Here is a 25,676-nt window from a genome sequence, read left to right on the forward strand (position 1 = left end):
TATAAAAACGTGCAGATGTGGATGGCCGCCCCCTCGGAAATGCATTTTGGAATCCCGCTGCTGCGTGGGCACCATGTGATTTTTAATAATGACTGCAGAAGGCAGTGATGCCGGTTGGAGCTCTGGCCCCTTCCTAGGCGAGAGCTGCGATGAGGATTGGCCTTCATCACTGTCCAAAACTAAAAGTTAGTGCTCAGTGCAGCGCTTGGTGAAACCTGCACCTAAAGAGTGGGGCGTGCGGTTTGTCCCAGGAACCTATTTTGCCTTTTACTCGGCTCCCTTTGAACAAGATCTGGCAAGTTTTCACCTTCCACCCCCAACTCTGGATATTGTGTAGATCAAATATGTAGGAAGCTTCAGCCCTCGTTTAGTTCCTTCCTACACAATTTATGCGGCAGTAAGTACATTCTTGAAAAGTTGCGCCGTATTCAACATGTGTTCACCTCAAGAGTGGACATGAATCGTATCCACAAGCGCCAGTGTTACTCCTGTAAGAGGGCCAGCTTAGATGGAGAATTCTACCCTATAAGGGCCCGTCCCACTTCCCATCGAGAGCAGCACGAGCAATCCTTCTGCTTCCCTTCCCATCAAGAGCGGCATAAGCGTTCCTTCCACTTCACTTCCCATCGAGAGCAGCACGAGCAATCCTTCTGCTTCCCTTCCCCTCGAGAGCAGCACGAGCAATCCTTCCACTTCAGTTCCCATCGAGAGCGGCACAAGCAATCCTTCCACTTCACTTCCCATCGAGAGCAGCACTAGCAATCCTTCCACTTAACTTCCCATCGAGAGCAGCACTAGCAATCCTTCCACTTAACTTCCCATCGAGAGCGGCACAAGCAATCCTTCCACTTCACTTCCCATCGAGAGCAGCACTAGCAATCCTTCCACTTAACTTCCCATCGAGAGCAGCACTAGCAATCCTTCCACTTAACTTCCCATCGAGAGCGGCACAAGCAATCCTTCCACTTCACTTCCCGTCGAGAGTGGCACGAGCATTCCTTCGACTTCACTTCCCATCGAGAGCGGCACAAGCAATCCTTCTGCTTCACCTCCCATTGAGAGCACCACATGCAATCCTTCCGCTTCACTTGCCATAGAGAGCGGCACAAGCAATCCTTCCGCTTCACTTCCCATCGAGAGCAGCACAAACAATCCTTCTGCTTCAGTTCCTATCGAGAGCAGCACTAGCAATCGTTCCTCTTCAGTTCCCATCGAGAGTGGCACAAGCAATTCTTAAGCTTATCTTCCCATCGAGCGTGGCAAGAGCAATTCTTCCATATCACTGCCCATCGAGAGCAGCACAAGCAATCATTCTGCTTCACTTCCCATCGAGAGCAGCACGAACAATCCTTCTGCTTCATTTCCCTTCGAGAGCAGCACTAGCAATCCTTCCACTTCACTTCCCATTGAGAGCGACACGAGCAATCCTTCTTCACTTCCCATTGAGAGCGACACGAGCAATCCTTCTTCACTTCCCATTGAGAGCAGCAAGAGCAATCCTTCCACTTCAATCCCATCAAGAGTGGCACAAGCATTCCTTCTGCTTCACTTCCCATCTAGAGCTGCACGAGCAATCCTTTCCGCTTCACTTCCCATCGAGAGTGGCACGAGCATTCCTTCTACTTCACTTCCCATCGAGAGCAGCACGAGCAATCCTTCTGCTTCACTTCCCATCGAGAGCGGCACAAGCAATCCTTCCGCTTCAATTGCCACTGAGAATGGCACAATCAATTCTTCTGCTTCACTTCCCATCGAGAGAGGCAAGAGCAATTCTCCCATTTCACTTCCCATCGCGAGCGGCACAAGCAATCCTTCCACTTAACTTCCCATCGAGAGCGGCACAAGCAATCCTTCCACTTAACTTCCCATCAAGAGCGGAACAAGCAATCCTTCCGCTTCAAGTCCCACTGAGAACGGCACAAGCAATTCTTCCTCTTAACTTCCCATCAAGAGTGGCATGAGCATTCCTTCCACTTTACTTCCCATCGAGAGTGGCACGAGAAATCTTTCCACTTCCCTTCCCATCAAGATCAGCACGAGCATTCCTTCTGCTTACCTTCCCATCGAGAGCAGCACTAGCAATCCTTCTGATTCACTTCCCATCGAGAGCGGCATGAGCAATCCTTCCACTTACCTTCCCATTGAGAACAGCACGAGCAATCCTTCCAATTCACTTCCCATCGAGAGCAGCACAAGCAATCCTTCTTATTCACTTCCCATCCAGAGCGGCATGAGCATTCCTTCCACTTTACTTCCCATCGAGAGTGGCACGAGAAATCCTTCTGCTTCGCTTTCCATCGAGAGCGGTACAAGCAATCCTTCTGCTTAACTTCCCATGGAGAGCAGCACTAGCAATCCTTCTAATTCACATCCCATCGAGAGTGGCACGAGCAATCCTTCCACTTCACTTCACTTTGAGAGCGTCATAAACATTCCTTCCACTTCCCTTCCCATTGAGAACGACACGAGTAATCCTTCTGCTTCACTTCCCATTGAGAGCACCACATGCAATCCTTCCGCTTCACTTGCCATCGAGAGCGGCACAAGCAATCCTTCCGCTTCACTTCCCATCGAGAGTGGCAAGAGCAATCCTTCCACTTAACTTCCCATCGAGAGCGGCACAAGCAATCCTTCCACTTCAATTCCCACTGAGAACGGCACAAGCAATTCTTCCGCTTCACTTCCCATCGAGAGTGGCAAGAGCAATTCTCCCATTTCACTTCCCATCGAGAGCGGCACAAGCAATCCTTCCACTTAACTTCCCATCAAGAGCGGCACAAGCAATCCTTCTGCGTCACTTCCCACTGAGAGCAGCACTAGCAATCCTTCTGATTCACTTCCCATTGAGAGCAGCACGAGCAATCCTTCCACTTCACTTCCCATCCAGAGCGGCATGAGCATTCCTTCCACTTTACTTCCCATCGAGAGTTGCAAGAGAAATCCTACTGCTTCGCTTTCCATCGAGAGCGGTACAAGCAATCCTTCTGCTTCACTTCCCATGGAGAGCAGCACTAGCAATCCTTCCACTTCACTTCCCATCGAGAGTGGCACGAGCAATCTTTCCACTTCACTTCCCATCGAGAGTCGCACGAGCATTCCTTCCACTTCACTTCCCATCGAGAGCGGCACAAGCAATCCTTCTGCTTCACCTCCCATTGAGAGCACCACATGCAATCCTTCCGCTTCACTTGCCATTGAGAGCGGCACAAGCAATCATTCTGCTTCACTTCCCATCGAGTGCAGCATAAGCAATCCTTCCGCTTCACTTCTCATCGAGAATGACAAAAACAATTCTTAAGCTTATCTTCCCATCGAGCTTGGCAAGAGCAATTCTTCCATATCACTGCCCATCGAGAGCAGCACAAGCAATCCTTCAGCTTCACTTCCCATCGAGAGCAGCACAAACAATCCTTCTGCTTCAGTTCCTATCGAGAGCAGCACTAGCAATCGTTCCTCTTCAGTTCCCATCGAGAGTGGCACAAGTAATTCTTATGTTTATCTTCCCATCGAGTGTGGCAAGAGCAATTCTTCCATATCACTTGCCATCGAGAGCAGCACAAGCAATCCTTCCGCTTCACTTCCCATCGAGAGCGGCAAAAGGAATCCTTCCACCTCACTTCCCATCGAGAGCTGCACAAGCAATCCTTCCACTTCACTTCCCATTGAGAGCGACACGAGCAATCCTTCTTCTCTTCCCATTGAGAGCAGCAAGAGCAATCCTTCCACTTCAATCCCATCAAGAGTGGCACAAGCAATCCTTCTGCTTCACCTCCCATCAAGAGCAGCACGAGCAATCCTTCTGCTTCACTTCCCATCGAGCGCAGCATGAGCAATCCTTCTGCTTCCCTTCCCATCGAGAGCAGCACTAGCAATCCTTCCGATTCATTTCCCATCGAGAGTGGCACGAGCATTCCTTCCACTTCACTTCCCATCGAGAGCAGCACGAGCAATCCTTCTGCTTCACTTCCCATCGAGAGCGGCAAAAACAATCCTTCTGCTTCACTTCTCTTCAAGAGCGGCGTAAACATTCCTTCCACTTCCCTTCCCATTGAGAGCAGCAAGAGCAATCCTTCCACTTCACTTCTCATTGAGAGCAGCAAGAGCAATCCTTCCGCTTCAATCCCATCGAGAGCAGGACGAGCAATCCTTCCGCTTCACTTCCCATCAAGAGCTGCACAAGCAATCCTTCCACTTCACTTCCCATCGAGAGCAGCACGAGCAATCCTTCCAGCTTGAGGAGAACCATCTCCGGTTCCGGAAGCACCTCAAAACCTTCCTCTTCGCCAAAACCCTCTGCATTGTCCACAAGGCCTTCTGGGGCCTGGGACCTAAATACCTCCAACTCTCTCTTCCTAAATATCTTCCTTCACGAGCCCTTCGCTCATCCGTCTCCAACTCCCTCATGGTCAGCCGCTTCTCGAAGCAACGAGCTGGGGGTAGATCTCTCTCCGCAGCTGGGGCCTCCCTCTGGAACAGCCTTCCTGCCTCCCTGAAACTTGAGGAGAACCATCTCCGGTTCCGGAAGCACCTCAAAACCTTCCTCTTCGCTTCTGCCTTCTCTCTCCCTCTCCCCTGCTAATCCTGCTTAACTCCCCACTGAATTCAGCACTAAACCTGCATCTGGGCCACTCTCAGCAACCTCGGTCCAGGGCCCAGCCACTCTCCACTTGCACTGCCTCCCCGGCTCCCCCTGCACTGTGGGACTGTCACTGTATCCCTACAGCCCCTTTCCCAGCACTTGCTCTGCACTTACCTCGCACTTGCCACCAGCTGGCCCTTTCTATTTATTATTTATTATTATTTTCTACGCTACTTACCTTGTACTGCACTTCCCCCCCACCTCCTCCCCCCTGCACTTCCTCCTTTCCCCTTACCTCTGCACTTGCGCGATCTGAATGACACCTGGCCTAGTAGGATCGTTTGTCTGTTTTCCCCTTGTTTCCCTCCCTCCCTGCCTCGTCGCGCCTTGAAACACTTGTGTATAGGCGCGTTACAAATACCATATCATATCATATCATATCATATCACTTAACTTCCCATCGAGAGTGGCACGAGAAATCCTTCCACTTCACTTCCCATTGAGAGCGACATGAGCAATCCTTCCACTTCACTTCCCATCAAGAGCTGCACAAGCAATCCTTCCACTTCACTTCCCATTGAGAGCGACATGAGCAATCCTTCCGCTTCACTTCCCATCGAGAGCTGCACGAGCAATCCTTTCTGCTTCACTTCCCATCGAGAGCAGCATGAGCAATCCTTCCGCTTCACTTCCCATCGAGAGCAGGACGAGCAATCCTTCCGCTTCACTTCCCATCGAGAGCGGCACGAGCAACCCTTCCGCTTCACTTCCCATCGAGAGCGGCACGAGCAACCCTTCCGCTTCACTTCCCATCGAGAGCGGCACGAGCAACCCTTCCGCTTCACTTCCCATCGAGAGCGGCACGAGCAACCCTTCCGCTTCACTTCCCATCGAGAGCGGCACGAGCAACCCTTCCGCTTCACTTCCCATCGAGAGCAGCACGAGCAACCCTTCCGCTTCAGTTCCCATCGAGAGCGGCACGAGCAACCCTTCCGCTTCACTTCCCATCGAGAGCGGGACCAGATACAACATGTCCCAGAAACCTTCCTGGGTGGGAGGCAGCCCGCTTCCGCTCCGAGGATTGGGCCGCTCCCTACCTGAGAGCGTGTGAAGCCCCCACGCCAAGGCCTGGAAGGAGCTAAAGGCTATCCCTCCGCAAGCGTTCAAATGGCCGTCTTCACCAAGAGCGCCACCTACACGTGTCCATTGGCTGCAACCAAAACATGTATGTAGCCTTGAACAATCACATAACCTTCCTTCGCAATATATTCCAACCGAAAGCACTTTCAATAGTGAAAAGGAAAAACGCTCGCCGTGAAGCAGCACAATGACCCCATATACCGGGGCGGTACATGCAGAAGGCGCATTGGTGCATTGGTGCAGTGTCGCTTCCGTGTACACAAGGTGGCACGGTTTCATGCAGGTCAGTCCCGCATCATGACTCCCCAGAGAAGTACATTGGGGCACAACACAGCACTAAAGTGCAAATTAGGGAAAAACTGGGGGCGGGGGGAATGGGGCTCGACTGCGCATTGAGGGCTAAAATGGGGCTACCGTCGGTACTGAGGGGCAACATGAAATAGAAGCCGAAAGTGAGGGGATAACTGCGGCAGAACTTGACACTGGGGAACAAAATTAGGGACAAATACCCTCAAGAGAAAATGGAGATGAATGGGGCACTGAGGGGCAGAACTGGGCACTGAGTAGCAGAACTCCATACTGTGGGTCAAATGGGGCAAAAGTCTGCACTGAATTGAGAGAGACTTTGGCACTGCCAGCAAAGAGGGCAGAGCTCGCCACTGAGAGGCAAATGGGGACAGACGTGTGACAGGCACAGCGACACAGGGCAAAAATGAGCAACAACAAGCGTCGAAATGTGTTTTACAGTGGCAATGCTGTCATATTGTTAAGTCAGGCTTCAATGGTTTTGCTGGCAACACAAATACTGAAATAGTGAGGGAGGGGTTGTGCTGGCCTGTACTGTTTAGAAAGACTCCAGCATTTTCTGTGAACACAGTCAGCCAGGGGTGTTGCTAGGTCTGGAAAAGATCCGGGGATACGCTACTTTTGGGACTGTCGGGACTGGGGGCTAGCTAGCCATTTTGGTTGTATCCCCTGAGCTTCTCTATGGGGCTACACGCAAAAGACCCAGGGTTTCAGCCCCCTCAGCCCCACCCTAGCAACGCCCCTGCAGCCAGCAGGAAGCTTTGTGGAGAAAGGCTCCTGGGTACTGTTAGGGACCTTGCATCCATCAGACTGTTTCATGCATTCTCCCACAGAAATGATTGCCAATCCATCAGCCATTATCTGAAATGTTAGTTGTAAAATGCACCCGTTCCAACCCATTGTTTTAAAAACAATCTAAGGTGAGACCCCCTGCAGAACCTCCTTTGTAGGTGCAGGTCACCAGCTGCCCATGCCAACACACCATCTAAACTGAAAAAAGGCTATTCATTAACCCCTTAACTGCCAGGCTATTATGCAAGTCGATGCAAAAAGGAGGAGCATGGTATCTAGACTATCCATCAAAATTAGATTCATCAAATTAATATCCAACACATTATATTAATTGAAAGCCATTTCCATCGAAATACATTTGTTGGATTCTGTTGGATTTCGATTAGGGATAGGGTTAGGGTTAGGGGGGTGCCCTTGGGGGTTGGGAGGGGTTGGGGGAAACCCCCCAAAAATAATAAACACTGAATCATTACATGAAGCTGGCCAGTGCCGAAATACTTTGAAGATTTCAGCACTTGACAGCTCCATGTGATGTTTTAACATGAAAAATAAAAGCATCAAAATGCTATCTTTTACATTTAAAAGTACATATCCATCGAAACTTGTCCATTCTTATATTTGATGGACAAGTTTCGATGGATAGGCACTTTTAAAGGTAAAAGATAGCCATTCGACACATTTACATTTGGTGCTTTTACTTCGATGGATTTCATTTTCAATGCATTTTTTTTTTCGTTGAAAAGACTATAACCCGACGAGCATACTCGTCCTTGACACTTACCTCACGACTCAGACTTGAGGTACAGGCATTCTAGCTCATCGCTCAACCACTCGAATAAAACAAACTTGTAGTGCAAAGTTTTACAGTAGAAATGGTCACCGTGCTTAATTTTTAAACAAATAAGTGCTGCGGCTCAAATATTTTCTAAGACGCCCATGAAACATTAGGATGGGCAGCTCCCCCACTCACTGTTGGCACCACCCACAGCAGCTCCCTATGCTGTTAACATATATGGTGTTAAAGCTGCAACTCCCACTGGCTTAGTGTGGTTGATGGGTCTACTCAATAGTGTAGATGTGTAATTTACAAATGCCAATCAACATACAAATAAAAGAGCATACTTGTGTTTTGACATGAGACAAATGTTTGTGTGGTCGTGTTTTGACATGAGACAAATGTTTGTGTGTCTTTAAACACAATCATTTACATTTTGCTCTGATTCTATAGGTGTTTATCATGTGACTGGCAGTCAAAATAATAAAGTTGCCAAAACACCACCTCATAATCCAACTGTGTCTGAGACAATAAGTGCCAGAGTTCTGAAATAAGTGCCAGGGCTGAGCCCTGGCACCTCCCCCCCCCCCACACTCCCAAATTAAGCACTGGAAATGGAAAACAAGGGTGTGATAACATGTGTGTGATAAGAAGGGCGTGATAACATGGCGCTCCTCAGTGATTCTGGAATCTAACAGTCTGCCCCTGGATCCAGGATTGATCATCAGTGGTCAGCACTCACTCTTCCGGAAGGAGGTAGGGATCCAACGTCGGCGGAAGCGGGGAACGGATCTTGCTTAGAGACATGATGTGCTCAAACGTGATGTCCGTCTGCGTCGCCATGTCCACCAGCTGCGAGTCCGGGGACGGGCTGAACATTTTGCTCCGCGGCGTGCGGCGCAGAACTTGCACCACAATGGGTTCTTTGGCAGTTTTGAAGGCCTCCACGGCTTGGTCATGCGTGGCTCTGGATAAGTCTTTGCCATTAACCTGTAGAAGGAGACAAAAACACGACGTTAACATCATGCCCACACTTACATAAAATACACACTACTAAGCATATTCTGAAATAACACTGACAGTCCCAATACAGCACAGTTTCATGTTACTACTTGACAGACCTTGCGCTAAATGATCCCAGGAGGGTGTGTTTTGTGTAGAGAGGTATGGGTAAGGTGTGTGACTTGCCATTGCCATTATCATGGTATGGCCAGTCAATGAGAGGGTAAATAACCAAACAACACTCACCAGCTGTGTGTTACACTTCACATCCCATCTCCCACCTCTCTGTACTCGAAAGCAATAGTTTTGGCTCAAAAATAGGGCTTAAGCACTGCTTAATAGCCAAAACTATAAACAGACGCACTGTTCGGCAAGGCCCCTCAACGCACAAAACTTTTAACGCCGTTGACGCATAGAAAGCATGGTTAATATACAATAAGACGCTGTGTGCGTTTTACATTTTGTGTCACATTTCCTCCGTAGTTTTCACATGGTATTGGTTCAGGGCGCTTCTGTCCAGGAAATCAAATGCACAGCAAGATCAGAAACAACCCTCCTATGCATTGTGCATCCACGTGTGCCTGTTTCAAGTATCTGCAAGGGAAGGCCCTCCATTTCTAGGCATTTCAAAGCACATCCTGTTTGTGAATTGGGATGCAGTTCTGAAAAGCATGAACACGCCCCCTTCCCTTTCACCATCTGATATGCAGACAGGCTGATGTCCTGTGGGAATCCGGCTAAACAGTTTCGGCTGAAATGAACAGGATATGCCCCCAGTGGTGGAAGTGTCTGGAAAGAAGTAGTGGAACTATGTTGCCCGGCTGGCCTGCCCCCACAGCCCACACTTGCCATAACCTGGGAGAAGAGGCCTGATAAGAGGTGATCTGGTCAGTCAGGCCATTCCGAAGGGCGGGTGGGCTGGGGCAGAGTCACACGTCTGGCACCGTGAGAACCGCAGAATATTCTTCGGTCTTCTTTGGAATAAATCTAAAAGTCTAAAGAATTCATGTACAAACTGTCCAGAGTAAATGACTTCTGGGACAAAAACATGGACGTGAATATTTAGTTGCGGGAGCCTGAGGCCTGACATTTTCTCCTTTAAATCTGAGACATAAACTGGAGGCAGGACAGTCACTCAGATTTGAAAAAGAGCCAATCCGGGCGCAGTGGCTGGAAGGGGCGAGGAATTGGGCAGCATCTAAAAGAGCCAATCCAGGCGCAGTGGCTGGAAGGGGCGGGAATTGGGCAGCATCTAAAAGAGCCAATCCAGGCGCAGTGGCTGGAAGAGGCGGGGAATTGGGCAGCATCTAAAAGAGCCAATCCGGGCGCAGTGGCTGGAAGGGGCGAGGATTTGGGCAGCATCTAAAAGAGCCAATCCAGGCGCAGTTGATGGAAGGGGGGGAACTGGGGGGCAGCGAAAGATCCACAGATAGTCCCAACTCCAATTTCTTGGGAAGGCTGTGGCTCTTTCCAGCCTTAAAAACGTTAAAACGGGGCTTCAACGAAACATGGATAAGTGGCTTAGCGCTTAGAGGCCGGGCTATACCCTTCCTCGTGGAGCAGCGGCACGCACCCAGTGGTGAAACGGGCTGGTGGAATGGCTTCCCACCCCACATCAAGAGGGGTTGTGCATGCCACCAGCTGCTTCCCTGAAGGCTGTGCGTGCATCAGCGGAAAGGAAGGGAGAGGCCTGTGCATGCTCCGGCCCTCCCTGTGGCCCTCATATATGCAGCATGGTCCCCTAAAAAGGGTACTGCAGATGCCGGAATCATCCACGCAGAAGGCATGGTACACCAGGGTGAGTAAGGGAGAGCGGTCTAGGGGGTGATGAGGGGAAAGCTGCGGCTGGATGGGGGTGAATCGCCTTCGCTTGGCGAGAAGACCTGAATGGGGTGCTTTCCCCCCTAGGAGCCAGTACTCTATGGCTGGGCCCTTATCAGAGCATTGTGCGCCGGCACCGGAGTTGTCTGGCACTAACCAATTAAATATATTAATTTATCTTTTATAACACACTTAATACCAGAGACCAGTCTCTAAACGCGGGACTGGGATTCGAACCTGTGTTGCTTCCAAGACATGGGGGGGGGCTTGGCGGGAAGATGTAACAATTACAAGGGAAACACTGTTTATGTAAAAGGCATAAGATAAAAGCGCTATGTAAGTAACAAGTTGATATTATTATGCAGGACCCTGCCACTAGAGGGCAGTGTTTCCCAGAGTACTTCAAGGAACGTTGCACTTATGAATTGCAGGTCAAATAGCTGCCAATACTGAAGCAAATTCAATTATTATTTAGAAATGCTGATGCCCCCTCGCCCGGCTGTAACCAGCCGCCTTTAAATACGATGAGCTCCAAGACAATAAGGGCCAAACTGGCCCCACTGAGCCAAGGCTTTTTAAAATGTTTGTTGTTAGAGTTTTTCATTAAAACAAAGAAAATATGGAAACAGTGATAACTAATTGAACATGTATCATAATTTTCAAGAAGTGACAAATCGTTGCCTGCAACACATGTGGCGTGCACCGAAAGACAATGACCTGCAATGCACCAGTGCATTAACAGCGTCATAACCTTGGAGACTAGCACATTGTTTTAAAGGTGAGATTCTCACATATACTGTTTGCATGAATAATACCTGGAACTGTACTTCCCTGCACGGGTGTATAGAAAACACCCTTCCTTGCCTTTTGAACAATATAGAAAACATCGTATTGCCGCCATTGGCCTAGATAAAAGAGCACCCCAACCCCCCCCCCCCCCCATGGCCAAGTAGAATTTAAACTTCCCACCCATGGGTCAGATACAGGCCTGGAACACATGGCTGGTTCCTCAATGCTGCCCTACACAGACACAGCCTAGGAGCTTTCCCCTCCCCCCCCCCCCCCAGGTCCCTTGCTGCTCGCCACACCTTCGCCTTCTGCACCTTGCCTGAGCGGAAGTAATACCAGCGCCCACCCAAACATGGTGAGTACACACTACACGCGGGGGCACGGGGGCCAGAGAAGAGAAACCAGCGTCAAGTTTCCAGGAAAAGAGAACAGATTCTGTTTGAGAATTGTTAGTGGCCTTGTGTGCGCCCACTATGGGTGGCTGTGCTGCGCGAGGCTCTGTTAGAAGACATGAGGGGTGGTGCGGTCATCAGTGGGAGAGGCCGAATGCCCACAGTCATCCTGGGGGACCCCAGTTTATGTCCACTGTGGCCATTGGCATAATGCATAAAGAGATGGGCGCCTGTAAAATGGAACGAGGGTCTCCTAGTCTTCACCCTACCCAAGGGGAAGCAAAGGACTTCGGCCAGGAATACGGAGGACACCCCTGTCCCACGCCACGGGCATTGCGGGAGTGGCCATTCTGCCCTGCCAGTGGCTTGATGGCTAGAAGCAGGATGTGGTGGGACTAAGCACGCCACCGCAATATTGCCTGTGCGCGACCTGTCACTCAGCCTCTGGCAATGCCTCTCTGTGACAGCCCACGCCCGGCCAGAACAGGTGTTTGCTGCACGCACGCACGTACGCACGCACACCAAGGCACATGTGAGAGAGAGAGTTCACCTGCGGTCCCTGTCACAGTGGACATGATGGAGTGCAAGAGTATTTCTGAACATACCTGCAGCATTTCAGGAGCAACCGTAAACTCCCCAGAGGGCATAAGAGCCGAGCTTCAGAATTCAACAACAGCAGCAGCGCAGCACACTGGTGCTCGCGTGAGTCAGAGCGGCAGAGCCGGGTGGCGTCTCAGGCAGGACGGGTGCACGATTGAGGGTGGTCGGGGTCTCCACATCTCACCCATGTACTAGCCGCTAACCGGAATCCCCACTCAGGACATAATAGCCCAAAGGGGGGCCCAGCGTCCCAATGGAACCCAAGAATGCTTGTGTTTTTAGTGATTTTTAACATATAGCGCTGTTTACAAGATATTCCAGTTTCAGAGCACTTGGAAACTGTGAATAGCCATAAACTAGGTACAAATACCCCAACATAGAAACCAAACTCAGATTAAACAGCACCAGGAAGGTAATTGAACCACAGCATGTGCCTTGAGGCTTGTGACTTCATAAGCACGAGGACTGCACATGTCCTCTCGCGAGAGTATAGGACACAGTTTGGGAGCCAGGAGAAAACTATTCAAGCTCCAGCGCAAACAGAGGGCAGGAATTAGGGAAATACACGGACCTATCGTGGATGCAGGACACAGGCGGACAGCCTCACAGGATGTATTCCTGCTCAAGCATGGATACAGACGACAGACTGGACGCCTCAAGGAAGGCACACATTACATAACATCGAATAGGTCGAGGACACACATTAGAAGCTGCCAGGTGTACACTGACATTAGAAGAGAGCCAGGGAAACACCCCGGCATATTATGGCGATGCAGGGAAACACCACGGCATATTATGGCAAAGCAGGGAAACACCCTGGCATATTATGGCGATGCAGGGAAACACCCCGGCATATTATGGCGAAGCAGGGAAACACCCCGGTATATTATGGCGATGCAGGAAACACCCCGGCATATTATGGCGATGCAGGGAAACACCCTGGCATATTATGGCGAAGCAGGGAAACACCCCGGTATATTATGGCGATGCAGGGAAACACCATGGCATATGTTGGAGATGCAGGGAAACACCCCATTATATTATGGCGATTCAGGGAAACACCCCGGCATATTATGACGATGCAGGGAAACACCCCGGTATATTATGGCGATGCAGGGAAACACCATGGCATATGTTGGAGATGCAGGGAAACACCCTGGCATATTATGGCGATTCAGGGAAATACCCCGGCATATTATGACGATGCAGGTGTGCGTTTGGTTCTCTTCATTGAAATGCATTTCGTGAGAGGCCTTCCGTTATTATGCTTTTACACAGCGCCTAATCACCACCATATTAGCTTTGCAGCGCCCAGGCTTGCTCGAGGATTGGTGCATTCTTCACCCACCTGAGCACCTGAAATGGACCAGTACCAATTTTTCTCTCTGGCAATGGCCTACCAATATAAAAAGGAACCAATGGGAAGGGTGCATTCACTCACCAAGTGAACCAATGGGTAGCGTGCATTCACTCACCAGGGCTTAGCCAGTTGGTAAGGCAGCTGAGAGGCTTGAGCTCCTGCTGCAGTGGAGTTTGCTCATGTCAGGGCACACATTTAAAGCCCACAGAGTCTGCTCAGAAGTTGATCTTTGCAAAGTGGGTAAAATAAATAGCATTGCGCTGGGAGAGGAGAGGGTCTGGTGATTATGGATAATATATCAATATGAGAGAATAATACTGTGACATCTCAGGAGACTAGGATCAAAAATGTAATACTGTACCACCCCAGCAGATTAGGATCAACAATGTAATACTGTGAAACCTCAGGAGACTAGGATCAGCAATGTAATACTGTGACACCTCAGGAGACTAGAATCAACAATGTAATACTGTGACACCTCAGGAGACTATAATCAGCAATGTAATACTGTGACACCTCAGGAGACTAGAATCAGCAATCTAATACTGTGCCATCTCAGCAGACTAGGATCAACAATGTAATGCTGTGCCACCTCAGCAGACTAGGATCAACAATGTAATACTGTGACACCTCAGAAGACTAGAATCAACAATGTAATACTGTGCCATCTCAGCAGACTAGGATCAACAATGTAATGCTGTGCCACCTCAGCAGACTAGGATCAACAATGTAATACTGTGACACCTCAGGAGACTAGAATCAACAATGTAATGCTGTGCCATCTCAGCCGACTAGAATCAACAATGTACTACTGTGCCATCTCAGCAGTCTAGGCTCAACAATGTAATGCTGTGCCATCTCAGCCGACTAGAATCAACAATGTAATACTGTGACACCTCAGGAGACTAGGATCAACAAAGTAATACTGTGCCATCTCAGCAGATTAGGATCAACAATGTAATACTGTGCCACCTCAGCAGACTAGGATCAACAATGTAATACTGTGACACCTCAGGAGACTAGAATCAACAATGTAATGCTGTGCCATCTCAGCAGACTAGGATCAACAATGTAATGCTGTGCCACCTCAGCAGACTAGGATCAACAATGTAATACTGTGACACCTCAGGAGACTAGAATCAACAATGTAATGCTGTGCCATCTCAGCCGACTAGAATCAACAATGTACTACTGTGCCATCTCAGCAGTCTAGGCTCAACAATGTAATGCTGTGCCATCTCAGCCGACTAGAATCAACAATGTAATACTGTGACACCTCAGGAGACTAGAATCAACAATGTAATGCTGTGCCATCTCAGCAGACTAGGATCAACAATGTAATGCGGTGACACCTCAGGAGACTAGAATCAACAAAGTAATGCTGTGCCATCTCAGCCGACTAGAATCAACAATGTAATACTGTGCCATCTCAGCAGATTAGGATCAACAATGTAATACTGTGCCATCTCAGCAGATTAGGATCAACAATGTAATACTTTGACACCTCAGGAGACTAGGATCAACAATGTAATACTTTGACATCTCAGGAGACTAGGATCAACAATGTAATACTGTGATACCTCAGGAGACTAGGATCAACAATGTAATACTGTGATAGCATTTCTGACTGGTCTTTCTGATTGGTTCCCCATGCTGTCTGTCATATATAACAGGTCAATGGCATTGGAGACTGGCCGAATGGAGGGAGTAAAGGTTGCATGGAAAGTAGTTTCTAAGTTCTTTAACTTGTTTACAACATGGCGGGTACTTCACGCAAGTCCGTTTCATCTCTGCAAGCAGTCGAGCCATTTGCGCGAGACCCCATGCAAAGTGTGGGAGGGGCCTACGCAATGAAGCAAACAGGGGCGGCAAATGTACATTCCCCATTACCCATGCAGAATGAGGAAGAACAAGGCGTTACGTGAGCGTGTCGGGGGACAACCTGCACGAGGAAATCGTGTGCCCAGCACTGCGCAAAACCAAGTTAATTCATGGATCTGACCGTGCAACGCCACATCGGGGAACTCAGCAAATAAAACGCAAATTGCGGAGTGCAGTTATTGGTTAAAGGGGACCCTATGTGGTGTTGTTGGGGTGCTGCCTTGGTTGCCGGGAGATGGCACGCAGTATTGCTGGAGTGAGTGACTTCACGCACGAGGAGTGCGTACAGGTTGTGTGTGGCTATATCTGCTTTGCGTGGGGGCGTGGCATGGGCGTACCAGCACTACTTGTACCTAGGATTACTTTGCAGATCAAATTCCATGAATACACGGATCACGCATACCATGCTTTTGCGTTCAGGTACACACAAAGTGGTATTACGTGCAGAGGACTGTACAGGGTCTATGCTCATTTTCTATAAATCGGTCCCAAAGACCATAATACTGTGACAGATAATGTAACAGACTAAGAACAACACTGTGCATTGTGATCATAATACAGCAAAGCACATAATACTATGACAAACAATGTAATGTATTATAATGCAAGTGTCTTGTAGAGTGTCTGTATGCCGTTATTGGTGGCCTTGCTGCGCTTAATGTAAACATCTAAAAATGATACAGCACTGTGAGCATAATACAGCAGACACAGAACATTGTAATGTGACATATAATAAAGCAGACTAATCGCATAATACTGTGCCATCTATTGATACCAAAACAGACCAAAAATGTAATAATATGCAATACCAGGAAAATGAAACAGTCCAGGACAACATATAACTGTGCTAGCTTTGGATATGGCAAAACTATGCCAAGTTAATACTATGCCTCGGGGATGATATTGTACACTGTGAGCATACTATATCAGACAAAAAACATAATACTGTGACGGACAATGTGACAGTCAAAGAGCACAAAGCGGTGTCATCTCAGGATACTAAGACAGACCAGAAATGTAATACTGTCCTATCTGAATATAATTATTCAGACTAGGACCATATTACAGTGCCAACATTTGCCATGGCGAAAGAATTCCAACATAATACTGTGTCATAGAGGTCCATATAGCATATAAAGAACAATTCTCTAGGAGCATTATATAGCAAGCAAATAGCATAATGCTGTGACAGACATTGTAACAGACTAAGAGCACAATGGTGCACGGTGAGCAGAATATACCGGTCAAATAACATAACACTGTGACAGTTACTGTATCAGACTAGGAAGGTAATACTGTGCCGCCTCGAGATAACTTATGGGGCTGAGATCCATTGTCTTTATTGACACACAACAGCCTGCATTCTGTGTGCTAAGGATTGTAAGAAGGGAGACAGTGAATTAAGTCATTCCAGACAGCAGACTCTGGGCCAGACCAAGGATACAATTAACTCAGCTAACTGCACTGATTACTTTTAAAGCACATGCTAAACTCTGGGGTCAAGTGATTATGTTGCTTCAGATTAGACAATAATCCTGCAAATAAATCCCATTAGGCCACTGCCTGCTGTGAACTAGAGCAGGAGGAATCTGCTGATTCCCTGGCGGAGTGATCTATAGCCATATCAGGGCGTTCCAGAGAGGCAGGAGATCGTGAGAGGCCAAGGGACCCAGTATGTGACCTGCGGTCGACTGGTCTATACGCATAACGGGGGCGTTCCAGAGAGGCAGGAGGCTGTAAGAGGCCAAAGGACCCAGTATGTGACATGCGGTCGACTAGTCTATACGCATAACGGGGGCGTTCCAGATAGGCAGGAGGCTGTGAGAGGCCAAAGGACCCAGTATGTGACATGGGGTCGACTGGTCTATACGCATAAAGGGGGCGTTCCAGAGAGGCAGGAGGCTGTGATAGGCCAAAGGACCCAGTATGTGACATGGGGTCGACTGGTCTATACGCATAACGGGGGCGTTCCAGAGAGGCAGGTGGCCGTAAGAGGCCAAGGGACCTAGTATGTGACATGGGGTAGACTGGTCTATATGCATATAAGGAGAGTTGTAGTGATGCAGGTGCCAGTGAGAGGCCAAGCGGCCCAGTATGTGACCAGGGGTCGACTGGTCTATACGCATAACGGGGGCGTTCCAGAGAGGCAGGAGGCTGTGAGAGGCCAAGGGGCCGAGTATGTGACCAGCGGTCGACTGGACTATATGCATATTGGGAGTGTTCCAGAGAGGCAGGAGGCCGTGAGAGGCCAAGGGGCCCAGTATGTGACCTGGGGTAGACTGGTCTATACGCATAACGGGGGCGTTCCAGAGAGGCAGGTGGCTGTGAGAGGCCAAGGGGCCGAGTATGTGACCAGGGGTGGACTGGACTATATGCATATTGGGAGTGTTCCAGAGAGGCAGGAGGCCGTGAGAGGCCAAGGGGCCCAGTATGTGACCTGGGGTAGACTGGTCTGCTTCGGATGTCAGCAGGGTTTCAGTCAAGCTGGGTCCTGTGAGTGGCCAGTAGTCCTGGTATGGAACCTGGGCTGAACTTTTCGGTTCCGCTATCAGCTTTCTTTGAGAGACAGGCCACGGCCCATGAGAAGCCATTATGTCTACAATGTGGCCGCAGCAGACTTTTCAAAATGAACAACTGCATTACACACCAGTGTCAAAGCGGGCGGTAAAAGGCAATGCTGCCGTCGCAGACGCTTTCTGGGTGTCCACTACTTGCCCCGCCCCTTCTAGACCACGCCCCCTCAGACACCGCCCCCAACTCCTCCCCACCATGGCTCTTGTGTTGTGGATCCCCCACCCAGAGGCGGATCTAACGGTCGCCAGGCAGACAAATGGCGACGGGCCCCTGTGCCAGGCCACGCCCCTTCCACACAGCACAGGGCCCTTTCTGTTGAGAAGTCACTCCAGTCCAGCTGATAATGAGCACCTGGACCCAAGCCTGCGAGGCACTCACCCACTTCCAGATGAGGGCCGCCATCTCCCTAGTGCAAATAAAAGCACTCTTATTGGAAAGACTTCTGGCGCAGCGGGAGACCCTGCTGAAGTGGCGGGTCCCCTGTGCCCCTCTCATGCCATCTCTGGATAACCAGCGGGCATGCTGCAATCCCATTGCACGTCCGCATTCCCCACCAGCCCACGTTACACAGGAGGCCTAAATGCCGGTGCAGGGCACAGGCGAAGGTCACACGCCGCACAGTTTCCGCAGAAGTGGCTAATCCAAATCTTGGCCTCAGTCCGTAGCAGTTGTTCCCATGGTTGGGACATCACTTTGTGTAATTGTATACAAGTAGTTGCATCACAGAGACACAAAAAAACAGCGAATGCGATGTTGTAAACACATGCCATACTGACACGTTAAAAAATACACTAAGACCCACACACAGCTCCTGGTAACTATAATGTGCATGTCGTGTGTGGCTTTTTGTTGTAAATTGGCCCCTACGGGTATACAGTGCAGTCCTCCTTTCGATTTCACCTCCCAACAATTTCACGGGGACAGTTGCATCTTTTTACTCTTGTTACAATTCAAATTCCAATGTCATTTAAACGAGATTCATTTAAAAAAAAAAAAAAAAATGTTAGTTTGGTGGGAATATTTCACCAGTCAAGCGCTGGCCTCTGACGTGGCTCCAGCCTGCACTGCAGGGCTGTCACCAGTGGCGTCGCCAGGAATCACATTTAGGAGGGGCACAGAGGGGGCCAAAGACAAAAGTAGGGGGAGAACATGGTCACTGCTCGTCTTAGGTAGGGGGGGCACATGGGGGGGTACAGGGTTTCACGGGGGGGGGCTGCCCCCCCCCCCGGCTCCCCCCTAGCGATGCCACTGGCTGTTATAGCCTTTCATCCTTCGGAGGTTGATACATAGGCCAAGTGTACCTGTCATTACAGTGTTATATATGAGAATCCATCTTTGTTATTAGCTGAAGGCGGGGCACGTATTTATCAACAGGCGGTGGTGGAAGCTGTTTATGTGGCTTTAAAAAGGCACACGCATCGACGGACGATCTTTGCATTGAAAGCGGTGCATTGTTGCCATGAAGAGGTAAATAGGGGTGATGCAGGGGAGTATCCAGCATTGCAAGAGTGGGGGGCCAGCCACTAAGAAAGTCCTGCTACTTTATCCCCCAAATGCAGGACGTGCAATTCCAGAAAGTCTCATTCGCGCCCCCAAACTGCCCACCCTTGCCCCAATCTACTATGACAGATGGCAATTTAACACACAAGAAAAAAACTGCAGATTCATTACAGATGCAGGAAACTCATATGTTAGATCTCTGTCGAAGCCCTCTGAGGCAAAGTACATGCAAACCTCCGAATCTGCATATGGATTGCGCCAACAGATGTGACTTCACAGAAACCCATTGCAAGGAGCATCATCAGACTGTGTTACTTGGAGGCACCACACAAGTGACTTTACAATAAGTTGCCATAAGTGAGCCAAGTGGCAAATAACTTTATTATAAATGGAGCAACTCTATAGTCATCAGGCTTCTTTTAATTAACAGCATGATATATTAACATAAGGTCTGAAGCGAATCAATTACAGAGCTGCAGATAAGACAGTGTGATTAAATGATTTGCCCAGGATCACACACTTTGGTTAAATGGTGAAACCGGGACGTGGACATTTTAAGCAACTGCACCTCTTCCCAGGTTTAGTTGATGTAGATATTTATTAGGATTTTGCTTTGCATTTCATGTGCTTACATAACATTAGGTTTTTATCAGGCTTGCGCAGTGTTGGGCTAGGGAAACCAGTTGAACTCCTCCTAAAGAAATATTCTGTCTTCAGCCAGGAGCTACTGGGCAACCTGGTCTTATTCCAGACCTACTATTTTGAAGTTCAAAAACATGTAAAAACTAGGAATGCATGCCCCACGAGCACAGTGCTAAACTATCTGCAGTTTATAGTCTCCTCTCCTCTGGAAGATGTCTTACCAGAGATATCCATGCTGTGCAGGATATTTTTGATCCTACCAATAGGCATGGCAAACGCAGAGAGGAGCAAGGCGTGTGAAAAACTACATGCGCTCTACCATGTCACAGATGCGTCTAAGTGACTTGACGCTTCTGGCAATTGAACAATATACTGTGTATAATTTAGATTTATCAAAACTGATAGAAGCACTTGCAAAGGCACGAAGAGGCAGCGTATTCCTCTCAAATGTGGGGACCTTTGGTTGGCTCTGACAATTCATTTACTTCTAGCATTCCACTTTATTTTTTTATTTACGCGTTGGCCATTATTTTATGAAGCTTAGCTGGCAATTGTGTATTTACTTCCCTTATTGCACAAGAATGTCTATAAAGGAATTGTTTTTTTTTTGGTTGCACAATACTGAATGTATTGTACTGCAAAATGTGTACTTATTAAAGACATATTTGCACAAGGATTTGGATTTTTGTGAAAAATGTCAGAGTTGTAAACAAACATTGGATCCAACTAGGCTTCTTAGAGCCGTTTTTCTAGGAAATTGTGTGCTCTTGAAAAGCTTAAAGTAATTCTCCTTCGCCCTTAGCCTTGAAACATGTTCATTTCCAATTCATTAGCTTCAGGGTTGATCCTCCAATATTACCACTGATAGCAAAGCCTGCTGGGGAGGCAGCCCAGCTGTCTCCAGTTAGTGAGACCCCTCGACACAGGTAACTGTAATAAAGACAACTTAATAAAAAATAGCTTTTATCCCTAAAGTTTGACCCCAATTAAACCTGTCCACCCAAAGCTCTGCCACCATGACCCACCCACCTAGGGCCCTGTGTCAGGTGCTGCCCACGGGGCTCTTGGCCTTAAATCTGCCACTGCTGCCCCACCACAATTTTTTCCATTTCCACCACTGCCTAGAGACGAAGATTTATGTTCAAGGATGTTTTTGCTGGCGACAGCGGCAGAGAATAATGTCGGCGCCCATTAAGCACAGACCATGATTTGGGGCAGGGCGCAGAGTGGAAATTGTGCTAAACGAGGCCCCCCAACTCCATGGAAGAGGGCTGCAAAATGGCAGGGGTGCTCCCAAACTCCCCAAGAGGTTAAGTGCATGGGCCGCACTCTATAGCAAGGTCAGAGCTTTAGTGATATATATAAATATATAAATCTTATTACCAATTTTGTTTTGTGATGGATGTCTGCTCTGCCGAATAATGAAAAGTACCGGCCACGGTCCGCGCAGGGGCCCGCCTGGCCCTCGGCGCTGGGGTTTTGGGTGGGGAGCAGGTGGCGGTATTTCATGGCTCTGATGAATGGAACCGGGTGTGACACCGCTCGAGCCCTCCTGAAGAGTAATGCGCGTGACCCGCGTGCCCAGACACTGTGCTTGGCCTGCGCGCACAATGAATGCTTCCTCTGGTCCTGGGACTTTCATCACAACCTTCACAGCCAATGAAACAAGCTTACACATGATGCAGACGCTGCCAACGTTAACAGCAGAAATCCCTAAATATATAAATTATACGAGTTCCCGTCTCAGAGCACAACGGCGTCCTTCCTCAGGGGCAATAATTTCACGAGGGGGTACCTGCCCTCCTGTTGCAAATACATTTAAAAGGATACTTTAGGAATCAGTTCTTTACACTTGTGTTCAGTCTGTTGTTTCTAAGAGCTCCCAATATTGGCAGTTAAGTCAACTGAGCCCCGCGAAACTACAGTCATTTGCCAAAGGTCACACAATGCGGTCAGTTGCTGATATTAAAACCCTGGTCTCCTGAGTGAAGAGCAGTCACTAGACCGTAGCTCCTTCCCCAGCTGCGTGCCTGTTTTAAAGAAGTACATGCAAAGCCAATAGACATAGTCATTGTGCAGGCATTGATTTGAGCCAAGATACCCATGGCTGAATGCTGCGCTTTGCACATACTGGTAGCATAACATGACTGTTTGCCAGCTATTAACATCATATGTCACGGTACCTGCATCATGTGACAGTTATTGTTATCCTATGTTACCTATTGCAAGCAAAATCCCATGTACTCAACCCCTTGTCAAATGTTGCCGGTCCAGTGCCAAAACACTCACACCGTTGCCAGGGATTGCCATCAAATGACCATGTACTCACACAATAGGCAAGGAATTGAAAAGCGGGAGTAGAAGGTTAAACAGAAAGTCTGTAGAGCTTCTGCGCGCTTCATCCCGTTATCCGTTGATGGCCCATCTTGCTCGCTGCATGCAGCCGGGAGCATGTACTCCACAGACACACTACTTTGCATCCCAAAGGATACACATAGCACGGAATGTGTTGGACTGCAGCGCCTGATCCGGGTGACCTCCTACTCTGTCTTTCAACCACAAGATAACAGTGATCACATCACCAATTAGCCAATTAGCCAAAACCTAAAAGCCCCCTCTTGCCTGCCGAAACAGTTAGAGCACCTTGTACACTTTTGTGACTGACCTGCCCATCTACACACCTAGAAGTTAGTACTCAAGGAGCACAATTTAAACCCTTGCAGTAAATAATATCTATCACTGCTCCAAATAGTGTTGTCCAGGAAATTGATCACATATACATACACGTTATTTATTTATTTTTACATTTGTATAGCGCTCTAAACCCTGCGGCATCAGGGCGCCTTTCGTGACCAGTTACATGCAGAAACAATAGAATATACTTGGCGTATCACAGAACAGAAATAACAAAATCAGGATCGTTGCAACATGGCACAAGTGTTTAGGCAAATAGAAAGGTTTTTAGAGCTTTGCACCCCTTAATGAACTTTTAACCTTCCCAGCCTCCACCGTGGCTCAGGCCTCACTTTGAAGTCTACCCTCTTTACCTCAGAGAGGATGGTATGACTGCCTGGCAGGGCAGAAGTAAATGTGGTGGCTACCACTCTCTCTGTTACAGCACATGGGAAAAAGGGGTAAGGGCCTCCGGAAACCCAGCTGCGTTACCTCATTGCAACCTCAGCGATCGCAGCGGGCCACATTGTGCTAGGTGGGGGCCGGGTGGGGCCCCGCAGAGGCTGACTCGTTATGTGAGTGACAGGGGTGACAGAACAAACAGTTCCACTGTGTTTTGTTGGAAAAAACACAATGCCGTGTGATGCAACTCTCCATACTGAAGACTTCGTTTCCTTAAATTTGCAATGAGGAGAGCATTTGGATCACCTGTCCAGGCTGTTGCATTTTTCTAAACTAAGATGGAACTGTTACTGGCAACTACGCCAATAAGTCATTAAAATAACTCTGAAGCTGCTTGCCCAGTCTACCACGGCACACTGCCAGACTCCACCAACCCCTTTCAGCACTGCTCTTGGATTCATGAAGTACAACTCTATGGTAGGGTAACCAGATTGTTTAAATAAAAAAAAAACGGTCGGGCTACCGACATAGAAGTAGGACTACAGTGTTGGTGGCCATAGACACAAAAGAAGGACTAAACACACACATAGGACTCCAATGAAACTGTAGTCCTACTTCTATGTCGGCTGTCTTTTTCGCACAAAGTACACGTGTATTGAAAGCTCACCTCTCTCATTGGAGGAGAGAAGCCATGGCGGAAGGGGGAGGGCGTGAAACGCAAGTGAAACAGAAGCATAACGAGCCATGCTCGGCCCGCTTTCGGGAATTTTTTGTTACCGTCAAAAACCGGGACAATAGCCAGCCATCCCCAAATCCCAGGACAGGGTTTCAAAACTTAAAAAGTTTAGGGACGCTGGGACTAAGGGGAAAATACCAGGATAGTCCCAGCAAAACCGGGACGTCTGGTCACCCTACCCTACAGGGAAGCAACAGAGAGCTGTACAAAGGGGACACGCCCAGGAAGTCACAGGTAGGGTGCAGGTTTATCAGAGGTAGCTGTGATGGGGTGGGGCATGTTTTCCAGAGGAGGAGGGTTATGGTTCGGTGGAATAATCAGTGATTGTCAAGTGAAGAGGTGGGTCTTCAGGTCCTTTCTTAAGTACAGGATGCAGAAAAGGTAGTGGCCTGGAACAAGATGGAGCTTATCTTGCTTGAGAGCCGTTCCGTGTAAACCTGAGGCCCAAACCCCAACAAGTTGAGGAAACTCTCTTCCACTGACAGCCACATGAGTCTGCAAGTTGTCGTTTGGTCACAAGGACAGCTCAAAATCAAAATGCCCCAAAGCTCTATATGTGCGTCATGTTTTGCACTCATTTTACTGTCTGGGTGATTATTCTGACAGAGGAAATTAGCACCACACCAAGTGTGCATTGCATGCGCAGAAGAAAGGCACATTTGAATTACTATCACACTGTACTCCAGTGACCATTGCATAGAAGGCCACAACGATCTATGTACAAAACTATGTTCAGCAGATTATAAGGTAAGGCCTTTCAGGATCAACTCAACAATAAGTCTCTCAGAGAGGGATCACTTCTGCCCATCTCATGGTCGGGGGAGCAGCTCCCCTCTGCGGAGAATCCTTCCCACATCTCATGGTCCTCGGCAACTTCCACTCCGTCACAACCATAGCTTTGCAACCGAAGACCAATGAAAGATCTGCGTACACCCAACCAGTGGTCATTGCCAGTGGTCATTGCAGTAGATAACCACACAGCTCGTCGGTTGGAAGTATGCGTATGGAGAACCCCAATCTGGACTCCGACTGAGCTGCATATCGGTAGCATCCAGGCTGCAGTCCGTCTGCATCATGCACGGTGGTGGAGCCCTCCTCTTCATGGTACTCGACCTCCCGGCAGCATTTGGCACCGTAAACCATGAAACACCAATCCTCGTCATGGCACACGCGTGGACCTTGGGGCAAGCATCGTGGAGGACTCTTTCCATTCCTGTAAGGCCGCGATTCAAGTCCAGAGATCACCGTCATCACCTGTGCCTGTGGAGACCTAAAGGGTGGCACGCGACCCACCATGCTATCACCCTGCACATGGGGCGTAGGGGAAACAAGCGGTCGGTGACCGGTCTTCAGACTGTTGTAGAGGCACTAACTCTATCCAAATCGGGTGTGACAAATGTGCCGCTTATATTTTGCTAAGTGCACACTTGCACACCGCAAAGTCTGAAAACACACACACACAAGTCAGAGTGCAGAAATTTAGCACTGGTGCAAGTGCACCATATTAGTGCAAAAAACATTGTGGCTATTTTCAAAAACATTTGCAGGGTGACAAGTGGCATTTTTCATGGTATAAGCACTAGGGAAAACATTTCCCTACGGCAATACATTTTACCCATTGTTCTCAGCCCTTTTCCTACGAGAACAGTTGAAAGTAGAATAGGTAACTACACAAAAGAGGCCCTGGGTGCAGAGGCCTGCCGGGAAATCTC

General features: G+C 48.7%; 1 protein-coding gene across 3 annotated transcripts in view; it reads right to left on the reverse strand.

The window, feature by feature from the left end:
- PDZRN3 (PDZ domain containing ring finger 3) overlaps positions 1-25,676 on the reverse strand; it is a 785,994-nt gene that overhangs the window by 62,771 nt on the left and 697,547 nt on the right. For all 3 annotated transcript variants that reach the window (XM_069643215.1, XM_069643214.1, XM_069643216.1), the window contains one exon: positions 8,335-8,582. In XM_069643215.1, the coding sequence (XP_069499316.1) occupies positions 8,335-8,582 (248 nt within the window). The remainder of the gene's footprint in view (positions 1-8,334; positions 8,583-25,676) is intronic.

The sequence above is a fragment of the Ambystoma mexicanum genome, chromosome 2p (assembly GCF_040938575.1).
Source record: "Ambystoma mexicanum isolate Mex_15411 chromosome 2p, UKY_AmexF1_1, whole genome shotgun sequence".
Classification (NCBI taxonomy): domain Eukaryota; kingdom Metazoa; phylum Chordata; class Amphibia; order Caudata; family Ambystomatidae; genus Ambystoma; species Ambystoma mexicanum.